The following is a 14,387-nucleotide window of genomic DNA, read 5'->3' on the forward strand; positions in this document are numbered from 1 at the left end:
TTGTATCAAAAATAATGACATCCCCAAAACATTCATAGTCTAACTTTGATCTTCCATCCCTCCAAAAAAAATTTGCCATTCGGTTTTTTCCATCCACTTGAAACGAATAGAAAAACATAGGATCTTCAACTTGCTTACGCTTGAAAAAATTGATCACACTTTGTCCATCCCCTGCTTCAATAAGATTTTCCCTCCCCGTATGCAAATAATTATAACAATCCTCCTTAGTAAATCCAACATAATTTGGCCCAATTTCTTTAGACAGATAATTATATGATTGTGTTGGTTTTATACCTGCCGCGACCATTGAGGTGATAACATCCCCATATGCTTTCAGCACTTTCCTTCCGGATCTTAAATTTCGCCTCTCTTCTGGACTTGCAAGCTCGTGATTATGATCATCATTCAAGTGGGAAATTGTCCAAATGCCATTATCAATCGTAAATCGAATTCTGGCCTTACAATCCGTTCTTGTCTCCAAATGATTAAATTCTTTCACTTCACTAATACTCCCAATTTTGCAATACCCAGCTTTTGAGCACAAGTATTCGCGTTGTCATAAGATTCCATTCAAATCTGGACGCTTGTTTCCTCTACGAATGCTAAAACCCTTTCTCAAGGCATACTCATTGTAGAGGTTGTAAGCTTCATCTTCCGAAAAAACATTCATTCCCACTTTGAGTTCTCCACTGCAATCATTGAAAGTTTCCATTAAAGTAGCTTCTTCACTCTCATTTTCATAATTTGGGGCATCCATTAAACCTGAGTAGCCAGGAAAATGCATTGTGATTAACTAATGGAAACCCAAAAAAATCACAAGGATCATTCAATAGAATAATGAGTATTGTATTGAGAAACAAAAAAAAAAAAAAAAACGTTGAAATGTGTTGTTGCCTGTGAGTAAAATAAGGATATCCCCTTTTGAAGTGAATCTGGAAATATAAAACAATTGGATGAGAACAAAGAAAAGGAGAAACTGCAGTGGAATAGCAGAGAAGTAATTTTGGGGGGGGGGGGGGGGGGGGGGGGGGTGTTTAGCTTTTGGCATTTGTGCAGGAAAAAGTCTAATGTTTAGGGCGCCGCTATTCACAGCCCTCTATTTACTCCCGTAGCCCACTAAATTTCGGTAAATGATTGTTGAAAATCATAAATAACATTTTGGTAAATTGCTGTTGAAAACAAGATTATATTTCGGTAACTACATGTCGAAAATATGTTCAACTTTCGGTAAACAACTGCCAAACATGCATTTTCGGTAAACATCTGTTGAAAAAAATATTATATTTCGGTAATTGGACGCTGAAAATATATCTCAATTTCGGTAACTAACTGTCGTGTATAATTGGAAATTTTTAACGGGCTATGGGAGTAAATAGAGGGCTGCGAATAGCAGCGCCCAATGTTTAGCGCCAATATGAATTGGGGGAGGAGGAATAATTACAGTGGAAATCTTTGTAAATTACAGTTTTCCACGTGTCAAATTTGTTGTGAAGGGGGGATACCAAGTTTGTTGTACACCGGGTGTACAAAAAAGTTTCTTGCTGGACAAACTAGAGGTGGTGGTGGTTGTGGGGTGAAGGGGGAGGTTGTACTTAGTAAAAGGTAAAAGGGTAATTTTTATCCTGAGGTTTTACTTGAAGATAAATAAAAATTGATTTCATCTTTAGTGGAAATTAAGTCTTAGTTTTCTAGACCCACGTATAATTTTCTCAATATTTGAACCATACTCTACTTGGCACTGATACTGAGTTACTCTCTTTGTTCTTAAATAAGTGTTCGGTGCACAAAACTAGACTTTAATAAACAAGTATATTTTTTTATGAAAAAATTTAATTTTTTTTTCACAATCTAATAGAACTCATTGCTATCTATTGATTTGTGAAAAAAATTAATTTTTTTAACAAAACAAATACATCTTTTTGAAGGCCTAGTTTTACGCGCCAGACACTTATTTAGAGACGAAGGGAGTAGTTTATTTTTTTGTTTTTTTGGTAATGCAGGGTGCTCCCGGTCAGCATGCACACACTTTCAACTAATTTCTACAACCCCACCCTGACTATGTCACACCTACGGTTTCAGGAGCGGTTTCAGGAGTTATTGGCGAGGAAAATTAAATATGAAACATTTGAGGGCTCATCCTATTGAACGCATAAATAACGACCCATAGATTGACAATACCAAACAAAACATAATACAAACAATGAAAATTTAATAAAATGATTAGTAAAATATCCCCACAAAGAATATTTAAAAATGATCCTTTTCTTTTTTGTAAAAAATCTAAGAAATCCGACAAATAGAGCATCAAATTAGTGAGCACTGAGCACCACTGAAAACATTTTTTGGGATACTCTCATACTCCCAAAGCTGGCCTGGTTTCTAGTGGGCCTATTCTCCACTCCTCTCTATACGAAAGGCCCAATTACTGAGGATTACCCGGCCTAAGGCCCATCGGCGAAGGAAAGCCCGCAAGTCTGATCGGTCCCCCATCCTCTCTCTCTCTCTCTCTCTCTCTAGGGGGATTCTGAAGGTGTTCGAATATAAAGGTATGTACTCCTCAATTGTTTTGGTTTGAATCGCTGCGCACGATTTCAAACAAATTTTCTTTATTATTTTTCGAAAAAACTTCTTCATAATCCAAACTGAACAGAGTTAGATTCCGAGAAGGCAAGAGTCCAGTCAAACCTTCTAATAAAACTCTCTCCTTTGGGACATTCCTATGCTGCATTGCATAGCTCCTACTGCTCGACGTTGTTAAAGCTTTCTCCTTCCATTGAGGTAACATCTGTTGTTATCCATTTTTCTTTTTCTTTTCTCCCGCGGTTGAAGTGCTAGGCCTCGAGGACCTGCAAATTGTGCGAAATTGGGTTTTGATTTGCTTCTTCTTCTGTGGTTTCATGATTACCAAGTTGGTTGCGCACCATGTGTTTGATAAAACGATGGATTTAGTTGTCCTTCCTTGTCCTTTAGACCCTGGTCTTATCATGTGCAACACATCCCCTATCTAAAAATCAAGTATTGCCATTGGACGTGAGAGGAAGATTTTGCGAGAAATGGGAATTCTGGCTGTTAGCCAACTGGGCCTGATCTTGCTTGTAAATACTACTCACTCCGTTGAAAAATGTTTGTCCGGTCCGCAAAACGGAATCTTAAAAATAATACGATTTTTGCAAGAAAAATTCAAAAGTTTTTTAACAACTTATTAGATATCAATGAGTTCTTTTAATTTGTGAAAAAGTTTTTTTTAAAAATTGCATTATTTTTACATTATTGTTTTGCGGACTGAACAAACAATTTGGGACGGAGGGAGTAATGTATAATGTACGTGAGTCAGGGGCGGACAAGGGGGTGCAAGTGGGGCGCTGGCTCTGCAAACCGGGAGGGAGGGGGGCTGCTGTCCCCAAGGGGACAGTAGCATGCTGGTGCGCCCCATTTTGGGGCTCACTCCGGTCTCGCTCCGATGATCTGAATCGTTCACTTTGTAGAGCTCGTCGAGTAGAATAACTGTGCAAAAAATCAGCTTAATTGGATATCATTAAGTACCTGATCGGAACCTTTTTATCTTAAAAAGAATAGATCCGAAACATTGGATCAAATCCACTGTAACCCATGGACTGAGAGTTATATGGGTTCTGATCAGATATTTAATGATATCCAATTAAGCTGATTTTTTGCATAGTTGTTCTACTCGACGAGCTCTACAAAGTAAACGATTCAAATCATCGGAGCGAGACCGGTATGAGCCCCAAAATTGAGACAGCAGCAGACAGCAGCCCCCCGTGTCCCTGCAAACCTCTCAATTATCCTGTTATTTCTATTATATTTTAGATTTTATTTGTAAAAATTATGATGAAAGATCTCTTGGTTCCCACAATAAGAATCGTCCGCCATTGACATGAGTTTGAATGACTTTATTGCCTGAATTTGCTAAATAAAGAAAATGCAGTGTGCACTGTGGTTACTAGAGGCAGTATATGGAGTAGACTTTAATACGGTGTTCATTTACTGTTGATTTACTTCTGCGAGTTTTGCCCTTTATTCTTATTATTTCTGTTATTCTGTAGCATAGCAGGAGGAGAACATAACAATTGCCGCTAAAGATAGAAGTAAAAGATGCTTGCAGGTCTCTCTCTCTCTCTCTCTCTCTCTCTCTCTCTCTCTCTCCGTACACATGTACCTTACTTTACTTGGTGTACTGTGTAACTTCTGTGCATACCAGCCCTGGTTTTCGGGGATTCCATTTCACTCACCCGACAACCCACGCCTTTCTTTCTAAATGGAATTTGTTCATTTGCAGTTAACTGGTTGATGGATTTTCACATGGAATTTAATCACATCTAATTACTACTGTGACCAGTAAATACAATGAAGTGGTTCTTGGACAAAGTAGAACTGATTTCTTCCTACACTATCTCGTAAATTCTTACTCATCGGCGTGCAATTTACTTGATTGTTTTTAGGGCTAAATTTGGGATGTCATCTTCAGCCAGAAGTCATGAATATGCACCCAAGGCAAATGACTGGTATGTTTAAATTGTCTGAATCCTGATAATGTGTCTTCTCTTTTGTCAATTTAATTTCTGATGCACTTCATTTTATTCCTTTTTTTTTTTGATGAGATGATTGGATCAATGAAGGTTGGGATTCATTGTTCATGTCACCACCTATACCTTATCTTAAGTAGCTCCTGTTTGCATCACGTCTCTAGCCATCCAATAAACAGTTGGGCCTTCTTTACATTATACAGTGTGTGACTCTAGGCTATGGGGGAACTTGATTAACTATTTCAGGAAGATTTAGACAAGCTTTCTTGGTTTCGTACACATTTCACTTATTTTGAGAGATGAAAGAAACCTAAAATGTGGAAAACATAACTCAAGTCTCATATTCAAATCGAGCATCATGCGACATCTGTCCATCTATCTTATCTCCTTACCTCCAACTGCTTGCGACCTTAATGTGTGTTGCAATAAGAATGCCCCAAGCGTAGGGCTAGGTCGGTTGAAAGCATAATAATAATACCCAGAAGTCCGGGGTCGAATCCTCAGGGAGCGCATCCATAACTTGTCTCAGAGATTAGCTTGAAGAGAGTTTTAGCGTTAGGACCGCCAACCGATCTTCGGCGTTTAGACGGCCAACTTGAAAGATTTGGTTAACTGGCTACTTAACCTAACTACGGCTTTTTGACTGGAGGTTAAACTAAAGGCTCGGTTTAGGGATAACTAACAACCATAACGCAAGGATAAGCTCGATTCTTCTCTTTTTAACGAAAGTGTTAAACATGTCTGGGGTCCTTTTTGAGCATTTAGACAAACACGAGGAGGGACATAGCTCTAGGTATCAAATGTGGCAAGAGGATTAACCCTTGCCTACATTTGATCCAAGAGAGTAACACCTCAAGGTTTTGATTCATAAAATAGGTCCTTGCCATGTTTAAGCTGGAAAACAAGAGTTCTTGAGAGGAGAACGAGCCCACCCTTGGTTACGGGATGTTAATCATCCCATAACCTAGCCTTGCTACACTACTCACACATAATGAAAGGGGAAGTGATATGGATTAGGATTCGGATGAGAGAACACGAAATCATGCTGAAAACAGAAATAAAAACTAGATTAATAAGGATCTCGATGGAACTTACAACATTAATGAAACCAATCACCCTCCAAATCCCCCAAATCAATGCTCCATTAATGAGGGAGAAAAGAGTTGGTGAGAAGAGGCGGTAGAGAGAGAAAGAGCTGATGTCCAACAACATAACATAACCCTAAAAACGTGCAAAAGAGTATTTATAGCACCCCTTTAAAATTACAAAAGAAAAAGAAAAAGAAAATAGAAATCTGCAGAAACTGGGGCTTCCTACCAGTAGGCATTGATCTCCTACCGGTAGAACGGCTTCGAGCAAAAGGGGGACACTGAACAATCTGGCTTCCTACCGGTAGGCATTGATCTCCTACCGGTAGAACTTGAATGGTGCAACTTTGTGACCTCTCTGATCAGGCGTTGGACCGGTAGAGCAGGCCCTCCTACCGGTAGGAATGAGATTATACCGGTAGGCATTGATTTCCTACCGGTAGAACTTCCTTTTCTACGAATTTTGATCAGCTTCTTCTGGACTTCTCCAAACTCTCCGGGGCTTCGACACAGCTCCTCCGGACTCCGCTATCGCTTCATTTATACCCCACGGGTCCCCGAATCACGATGGGATAAGCTCATGGCGCTAAAACCGCCTTATTAAAGAAAAGAACCTGTAAACACCAAAAACGCACCCTTCGCGCAATATCATTCAAAAACATAGAGTTATGCGCTCACGCGTACCAAAAATGAGCGAGATAAGCCCGAATATAACCACAATTGTGGGCTTATCACCAACCTCCTGCCTTCTTGAAGTCAGGAAGTCTCTCCAATTTAGTTCCTATTGTCCTAACAGTAATAATGCATATTCCATTTAAGAAACACGGAAGCAAGCATTTCAAATGAGCATATTTTTGAGTCTCAGTTCCAATTCGACATATAATGGTTCTTAATACAAATCATTCCTTCTTCTTTAATATCTTATTAATTAGTAAGCCAAGTGTCTTGATGTGAAGGTGTCAAGGGTGCAGAATTTCCTTTGTCAAGAAGGATAAGGTTGTTACCTAACAATTCGAGCAAATGCTTGTTACATCAATCAACAGAAGTTGTCCTTCCTTTCAAGGAACATGAAGAAAATCGGGCTTTGGTTAAAATGTGTGGAATCACATCAGCTAGAGATGCTGCTCTAGCAGCAAAAGCTGGTGCTAACTTTATTGGGATGATTTTATGGCCTAACTCAAAACGTTCCATTTCACTTTCTGTTGCTAAGGAAATTTCAAAAGTTGCAAGAGAATATGGGGCTAAGCCTGTTGGTGTGTTTGTGGATGATGATGCCAATACAGTTCTAAGAGCTTCTGAGGCAGCTGATCTTGAATACGTTCAGGTAAGTATTTCTGGCTACAGTTACATTGCATATAGCTTATATGGTTCCTTTCATTCTGTAATTTACTGAAGGTTTGCAGCTCCATGGAAATGTTTCTCGGGCTGCTTTTCCAGTTTTGGTGAGAGGGAACCGTGTAATATTTGTTCTTCATGCTAAAGAGGACGGAGAGCTTATGAATCATATTTCAGACCAAGAATGTGCTTTGGTTGATTGGATTCTTGTGGATAGTGCACAGGGTGGCAGGTAACAAACCTTTCTCTCGTTGAATAGAACTTGAGCATCGCACCGTTCACCTGCATGTTATATACAGTCCTACACTATCTTCATGAGCTTCAAAATTTTCATCTTTGAGTTGGATCACCCGTAAGCTAGCATTCTAGTTTCCACTTATTCCTGTGTTAGGTAATTATTGGTGAAAATCCTCTCCAACAAAATAAAAACAAGTTCCATTGAGGGCTCACGTAAAGGCAATCTAAGTGGGCATTAGTATTTAAAAAAACTCAGTTGTATGTACACTTGAGATCAAAAGTAGGTGAATCTCCAAACTCGAGAATATTGCTCTTGCAGCTTGCTTGAAAGGATGCAAATGGCCTACACCTTATTAATCCACATAAATATATGTCAGTACTGGAGATCATTGATATCAGGGTTTCTTGGCATAAACATAAAATTCAGTTCATTCATTGCAGAAGAACGACAAACATACAGATGTTTCTGGAAATTGATAGAACTGCATCAACTTCCTTTTTTCTAGGCTCCTATGTTATATGATTCTGCTGTGCTGTCATGGGGTTACTAATTCAGCTGGTTCTTTTGGACGCCAGCCCTGAATGACTTTCTTCACCCAAGATAAGTATACCCTTTTTCCATACGAAGAGCACAAGGGTTTGACTCTTGCCACAGGTAAGATCTCCTTCTCTAGGCTGCGGCTTTGAGACCATCGAAAAACAAATGAAAAGCTATTGACTTGACCTTTTTCTATTCTGTAGCCAGGGACTCAATAATGTCTGGACATTTCACTCAAAACTAAGATGTTGGGCTTTGAATTCCATGAATAGGGGATTCTTGTGGACATTTCACTCAAACTTCTTTGTCGTCTTCAAGTTATTTTTACTTTTTCCGGTTTGGATTTGATTTTTCTTTGGCCTAGAGTCACCTTTTAATGGATTACGTATATCTGAATGGTACATAACATGTTCACTCAGCTAGTAAATGTTGTTAGTATGAGAAATTCTCATTGAATTAGGAGATATGTGCCACATGAATCTTTTTTGGTTTCATGTTCTAATATGTCATCCAACTTGTCCTGGCTAACTTCATTGCTATTCATGCCTGCAGTGGTAAAGGATTCAACTGGTCCCAGTTTAAACTACCACCAATTAGAAGCAAATGTGGTTGGCTTTTGGCGGGTGGAATCAACCCTGATAACGTCTGTGAAGCTCTGGCGACTCTTAGACCACATGGAGTTGATGTTAGTAGTGGCATCTGTGCTTCAGATGGAATTCAGAAAGACGAGTCTAGGATATCGTCCTTCATGGGAGCAGTGAATTCCATAAAGTATTGATGGACAAGAAAAATCAATAGGTATTCAGGAATTAGAACATGGAGATTGTGCCTCAAAAAAGTCTGCCATGTGTTGTAAATCTCTGAGGCATTTTCTTTGTTGAGACCACAACACAACAAACTCAGGTTTAAATCTCCCTTCTTGTACTTATTGTTTATCAAAAAAAAAATTTTTGGTTCTTGACAAAAGAAAAAGGGTTTGTTGAATGTACAGCAACTTAATAATGGTGTCAGTATTTTTTTGTTTGAGAGGGCATAATGATACAGACAACTGGTTTCTCCCATTAATTATTTATTTTGCTTCAAATTTAACTCCAAAACTTAATAGTCTCGGATACACAACGAATATCCTATGGCAAATTGGTTGCCCCTAATTTTACCTCTACAAAGATGTCAAAAATATCATCGATTACAAATAATCAGTAGCTTAGAAGGCCTCTCACAGTGAAACTAAAAATCTGTTTGATAGTATACAAAATCTTTCAATCTGCCTTCGGAGAGCCATTGAGCTTTGGATCTGTTTGATAGTATACAACATCCCCAGTGTCACTCACATAGTGATCCTCTTTCATGCTTCTTATGAGGCTTCCCAGTAAGTGAAATGGTAGAGGCCAAGATCTCTTAGGCTCCCTATAGTACTTCCCTAGCACTGGTTTAGCAGCCTCCGTCTGTAATGTCAAAATACACAAAAAGATAAGTAAATCATCTAAGCAGAATGACAAAAACCTTTTGTTTCTGTCATTCGTTAAGTGCGAGTTATGGATAGAGTTACTCACTGCTTCGACTAAGTGATAGTGTGGGATTTGAGGGAAAAGGTGATGTATCACATGAGTCCCAATATCATGGTGAATGTTATTGATCCATCCATAATCCCGGTCAAGCGTTGTTAGCCCTCCTCGCAAATAACTCCACTCCTGTTTTTCGCAAGAAGTAACAAATCAGGTTTCCAGAACCGAAAAGTTTTTATTCAATCTCAAGAATGGATCAAGTTATTGGTAAAGATAAGTTTTTGCATGAATTCCTATACCTCTCCGCGATACCAAGGAAGTTTGTCCTCATGGCCATGGTGATGCAAGTAAGTAACTAAATCCAGCCACATTACAAAAATCTGCACTCAGGTAAAATAGTTGCGATAGAAAGTTCAGAGATCTGATAAAGAAAAACCAGAACAAGATGGTTTTTGACTTTGTAAGGTAAAAAGAGAACTAAGCGACTGAAACGAACCGAATAGGGGATGCCATAGAGTTTGAGCAATTGGACTGGACCCATGACAAAGGATAGACCAAGCAGCAGTGCAGCCATGGCAGTCCAACACACGGTGGAGGTGATCACGTCTTTCTTCTCGCTTGGCACGAACAAATCGCTGTTAGGATTGTAATGAGAACCGGTTTTTCCCGGGCTTCGACCCCACTGAACCATAAACAAAGACCGAAAAACTGTTAAAAACTTTACTAAACATGTGGTTCATAAGTTCAAAATTTGACACATTCGACAAAGTAGTAGCAGGCTCACCAGATAGATAGGGTACGCAAGCAAAGGGAAAGGCATAGTGAACCTCAACATTCGCGTAACATTATCCAAACCCTTATAGATCTTTTCAGACAACTGAAAATAAAGAAGAAAAAAAAAACGATAAAATTTACAATGGCAAATGTATGATGTATCAAAGCATCTTAAGTACGCAACTGAGAAGTGAGAGGAGATGAATTGACTTACCGGGTGCCACGATTCATCGTTCTCAACGTGCCCGTGGTTCTGATGGTGGGTTCTATGGCTTATTCTCCTGCAAAGTTTCGTGACACAATTGTCATTGCATTACTTGGGAAAATAAAACATAGTACTCCAAATTATTTTTTTCAGGGAAGTGTCCAGAATGTCATGCTGACAACATTTTTGTAACATTTCGATACGACTGACAAAAATGTTATCGACGCTATATTCTGGACATTTTTCTGTCAAAAAGAAAGGTTATGTAGCAAATAGAATGTTGGGTCTGAAGGAAGTTTAAGAAACAAACCATCCATGGTAAGGCACAAGAATTGATGAATGAAGGATATGCCCAACCACACTATTCAGCTTATGGTTACTGGAAAAGCTCCCATGACCACTGCAATTTCCAAAAAAACAAAAAGAAATTAGTTCAATTTGAAATCCCACAAATGGGCATCAGACTCAACAAACAAAATCCAAAATTCCACAAGAAATCCATGGTAACAGTTGATTACACACCAATCATGGCCAAGAACAAAAAGAGCCCAGAACATGGTCCCCTGAGCAGCCCAATAAAGAGGCCAAACAACCCAACTGTTCAAAGCCACCGCGGCCGCCGCCAGCCCAAAAACCACCACCACATCCCTCACAACATATCCCATAGACCTCCATGGGTCCTTAACCCAACAATGCTTCGGAATCGCCGCTCGAACGTCGGCCAATCGGAACGGAGGTGGCGAACCGGGGTCAAATCCGTCCTCATTTCCCACCCCATTGAAGACTCCCTCTCCATCTCTCTCTTCTTCTCCCACAAATTGGACCTTCAGGGGGGCGCTCACCTTGATTCCCCTGTTTCTCTCTCTATACCCAGTTGATATGAAAAATGAAGAGCCAACGGGGTTGGGTTGGGAGAGCCTGATTTGAGAAGGGTTTGGAAGGAGGGCGGTGGGTCCTGTTCTGGGTCGGGCGTAGATTCGAGGGAGGGGTCTTACACCGCATTCTGATAAGACCCAACCCGCCATTGGAGACCCAGAACAGAGAGGTTGAATGGGAAAAATTGAAGTCTTTGTGTATTGAGATATTTTGTGTGTGGATAGAAAGAGAGATGAGGGAAAACAAAAGGGGTTGAGTAAATAAAAGGAGGGCTTCTCTTCTCCTCCACTTGCAGATGGAGAATTTGTCTTCCCTCTCTCACCCTCCCTCTCTCTCTCTCTCTCTCTCTGGGGAATTTTTTCTCTCTGTCCTGTACGTCGGATGTATGTGTCCTATATAGGCCTCTCACACTCTCCTTTCCTTTCCACCGCGGATGTCTATGGCTTTTCTAATTTCTGTGTAAAGAAACGTTTTTTTTGTGTTACCACTTTCGATTATAGAGATAAAAACTTATTCACGATTTCTTGCGTGAATAATTAATGTAAGAATAATTGCACATGTAAAAGGATATTTTCTTACTGCAGTTAAAGGACATAATTGCTGAGGTATTGAAATGGCATTGGAGTCATGCAAATTGCTTATTTATGAAAGAGTTGTGAATAAGTTTTTCTCTATATGCAAACACAACCGGCCAGCAAAAAATTTCTCAACTTGGTGTTTTTTGTTTCTTGTCTTCTCTCTCCCCTGTCCTATGCGTCGGATCTATGAGGAATTTTTGGGTGTCGGATGGGTACCACGTCACCTGATCGACAAACTGCCTGAGCAACACATCTGGGCCGTTCAAAAGTATATTAGACTGCCCAAATTGAAACACTTTCTCTTCTCTTTTTCTCTTCTTCTTTCTCCAAATTTGAGCCGTCCACAATTAAAATGGACGGTTCGAATGTGCCGACACTGAAAATCTTCTCCGGATCCATGATGCCCTATCCTATGTAGGCCTCACACACTCTCCTTTCCTTTCCACCAGCCGATGTCTATGGCTTTTCTAATTTCTATGTGCAAAGAAACGTTTTTTTTTGTGTTACCACCTTCTATTATACGCAGACACGGGACACCACCGGCCTGGAATAGAGAACCAAATTGTTAGTGATCGGCTCTGGGCTCCACTTGTTATGGGTTCGGTTCAATAGTAAAGAAGCCAAGTTCAAGCTTGAGTTGTAATAATTCAGTTTGTTGATAAAGCTTGACTCATTTACAAAGGTTTGTTAAGTAAACAAAACAAACTCAAACATCTTAATAATAAAAGACTCTAGCTCGAGCTCGAATAAGTTAATTTTGGAAAAGCGAAACCAAAGTCTTCGACACGGCTCACTTGCAATATATACTTTTTAACTAATTGTATTTGTTTCTCTCCCACAGTGATACTAACACATGTATAATCATAATTCAAAACCATAAATTGTGTTAGTACCATAAATACTTACACATACAAATACACGAATTCTTTGTTTGGAACACTTTTTGAAAAGCATTTTTCAAAATATTTTCCTAGATTTTTTCTACTTCCAATCATTTCTCTCATTATCTCTCTACACTTATTACCCTTACTATTTTTTTTAAAAAAAAATCAAAAAGTGTTCCAAACAAAACAAAAGTCATTCACATTAATGTATCGTGTGTGAGTGACTTTATATATTTGTGTGGAACTGTTTATGGGTATAAACTTATTGTTAAAATATACTAAATATGTACACCAGGAAAATGGAATTTAGAGTGTGCCTAACTTTTGGTGATGTGATTATGTAGTTGAAAATTCGTCTTTGCCGTGTGCGGACCCTCTGAATTTCGTGCTCTGACCATTGAGTGGTGGGAACGCCCAACACGTATGGTGAGTGGAGAGAGAGAGAGGAGAGAGAGTCAGAGAGGCGTGGTCGGAGGTGGGTCAAGGGTGTGAAAAGCTGTATTTTTTTATGCATTGAGAGAGAGAGAGAGAGAGGTGGTCGGAGGTGGGTCAAGACTCAAGGGTGTGAAAGTTTGAGTGGGTCAATTTCGTTTTCGTATGCATGGAACTCGCTTTTCATCAGTCGGTAGGATTGGTACGATGATGTCAATTTGTTTAGGTCATTGATTGGTCACGGTGACAACAAAAGGCATAAGTTTATCAGAAACTCCCTATCAGTATATTTCTTACTGTATATCACATGTATCAGTATTTTTCGTCAATTTTTTTTTTGTCCTTATTCAAATTTTTTTTGTATTTGTTAGTTTTTCGTTAATTTTTTTGGGAATTATTGTTTTGTGATGACAAAATAAATCTAAAAATAAAAAATTATGATTGAAACATAATTTTTTTGAATAAAGACAAAAATAAGCCAATAAGCCAATTTTTTTAGTTTTTATTCAAAAAAAATTGAATTTCAATCGTAATTTTTTGCTTTTTAGATTCCTCTTGTCATGAAGAAGCAATAATCCCCAAAAAATTGACAAAAAACTAACAAATGCGAATTTTTTTTGAATAAAGACAAAAAAATAAGCTAAGTGGTTTATTTAGCCGAACGGCCCCTTATTTTGCCACGACGCAATAATTGCATAAAAAAAAGTGAGAGAAAATATCTACGAGGGGAAAAGTTGATTTGAAGAATGAATTTTTTAACACCATAATCACAAAAAAAAAGATCGCGTACCTTTGAAATGAGACCAATCGAAATTATATCGTTAGAACAATTCAACTATCATTAACAGTTTTAGACAGAGAAAAAATCATAGAAAAATCTCTTTCATGCTTGCCAAAAAAATTAGGATCTGTTCGGTCGGACTTGCAGAAATTGACTACCAATTTTTTCCCCAGTATTATTGATTATTGTTATAATCGGATTGGACATTTTGATTGTAGACCTTTCTTTTTCAAACGGTATACACGAGTAGGGATTAGAAGAATGCCAGTAAGTTAACAATTAAAGAGAGTTTGAAGACCTCTTTATAGACTTGTACTCCAGACCTCCCTGTGGAAGCCAAGAGGTACAGCCGGGAAGCCACATCTTTAATTGATTGCCGAGTTTGTGTTTTTGGTCTTTCATTGTCAACTTGAAGCTGCATGTTAACAAGTTCAAAAATGTTAGAATCCATGACACTCGATTAATGAAACGGTCTATGAAAAGAAATGAATAATTTTATGGATCGTTTCATGAATCAAATGTCATGTATTGTACCACTCCTCTAGCAAGTTTACTGGCTATGTAGGTGTTTGCTGAAACTCATGTATTGTACCACTCCTCTAGCAAGTTT

At 38.8% G+C, this 14,387-nt stretch overlaps 2 protein-coding genes across 4 annotated transcripts; one reads left to right on the top strand and one right to left on the bottom strand.

Annotated features, from left to right (window-relative positions):
• Positions 1 to 2,502: 2,502 nt before the first annotated feature.
• LOC131320561 (N-(5'-phosphoribosyl)anthranilate isomerase 1, chloroplastic-like) lies at positions 2,503 to 11,215 on the top strand. 2 transcript variants are annotated; one of them, XM_058351288.1, is made up of 7 exons: positions 2,503 to 2,546; positions 2,651 to 2,778; positions 4,065 to 4,123; positions 4,461 to 4,523; positions 6,589 to 6,956; positions 7,036 to 7,199; positions 8,295 to 11,215. In XM_058351288.1, exons 3-7 carry the CDS (start codon positions 4,114 to 4,116, stop codon positions 8,518 to 8,520), a joined length of 831 nt encoding a protein of 276 aa, XP_058207271.1. In that variant the 5' UTR covers positions 2,503 to 2,546; positions 2,651 to 2,778; positions 4,065 to 4,113; the 3' UTR covers positions 8,521 to 11,215. The 2 variants fall into 2 exon arrangements, with proteins under 2 accessions (XP_058207271.1, XP_058207272.1); XM_058351289.1 differs by lacking the exon at positions 2,503 to 2,546 and having other exon boundaries at positions 2,679 to 2,778; positions 4,070 to 4,123.
• On the bottom strand, positions 8,795 to 11,251 carry LOC131320560 (omega-3 fatty acid desaturase, chloroplastic-like). 2 transcript variants are annotated; one of them, XM_058351287.1, is made up of 8 exons: positions 10,749 to 11,251; positions 10,537 to 10,626; positions 10,236 to 10,302; positions 10,032 to 10,124; positions 9,744 to 9,929; positions 9,547 to 9,627; positions 9,296 to 9,433; positions 8,795 to 9,187 (listed from the first exon to the last, which is right to left on the bottom strand). In XM_058351287.1, the coding sequence occupies exons 1-8, from the start codon at positions 11,249 to 11,251 to the stop codon at positions 9,002 to 9,004; spliced, it is 1,344 nt and encodes a 447-aa protein (XP_058207270.1). In that variant the 3' UTR covers positions 8,795 to 9,001. The 2 variants fall into 2 exon arrangements, with proteins under 2 accessions (XP_058207270.1, XP_058207269.1); XM_058351286.1 differs by having other exon boundaries at positions 8,795 to 9,433.
• Between the last annotated feature and the right edge of the window lie 3,136 nt (positions 11,252 to 14,387).

The sequence above is a fragment of the Rhododendron vialii genome, chromosome 3a (genome assembly GCF_030253575.1).
Source record: "Rhododendron vialii isolate Sample 1 chromosome 3a, ASM3025357v1".
Lineage (NCBI taxonomy): Eukaryota > Viridiplantae > Streptophyta > Magnoliopsida > Ericales > Ericaceae > Rhododendron > Rhododendron vialii.

What these genes read in the sequence shown, in the direction of transcription:
- LOC131320561 (XM_058351288.1), top strand. An exon ending in GCACCCAAGGCAAATGACTG is followed by an intron (nt 4,524 to 6,588) that starts GTATGTTTAAAT and finishes CTTGATGTGAAG; the next exon opens with GTGTCAAGGGTGCAGAATTT. An exon ending in CTGATCTTGAATACGTTCAG is followed by an intron (nt 6,957 to 7,035) that starts GTAAGTATTTCT and finishes GAAGGTTTGCAG; the next exon opens with CTCCATGGAAATGTTTCTCG.
- LOC131320560 (XM_058351286.1), bottom strand. Translation starts at nt 11,251, where the DNA reads ATGGCGGGTTGGGTCTTATCAGAATGCGGTGTAAGACCCCTCCCTCGA. An exon ending in TTTGTTCTTGGCCATGATTG is followed by an intron (nt 10,627 to 10,748) that starts GTGTGTAATCAA and finishes TGGAAATTGCAG; the next exon opens with TGGTCATGGGAGCTTTTCCA. An exon ending in ACGATGAATCGTGGCACCCG is followed by an intron (nt 10,125 to 10,235) that starts GTAAGTCAATTC and finishes CTTTATTTTCAG; the next exon opens with TTGTCTGAAAAGATCTATAA.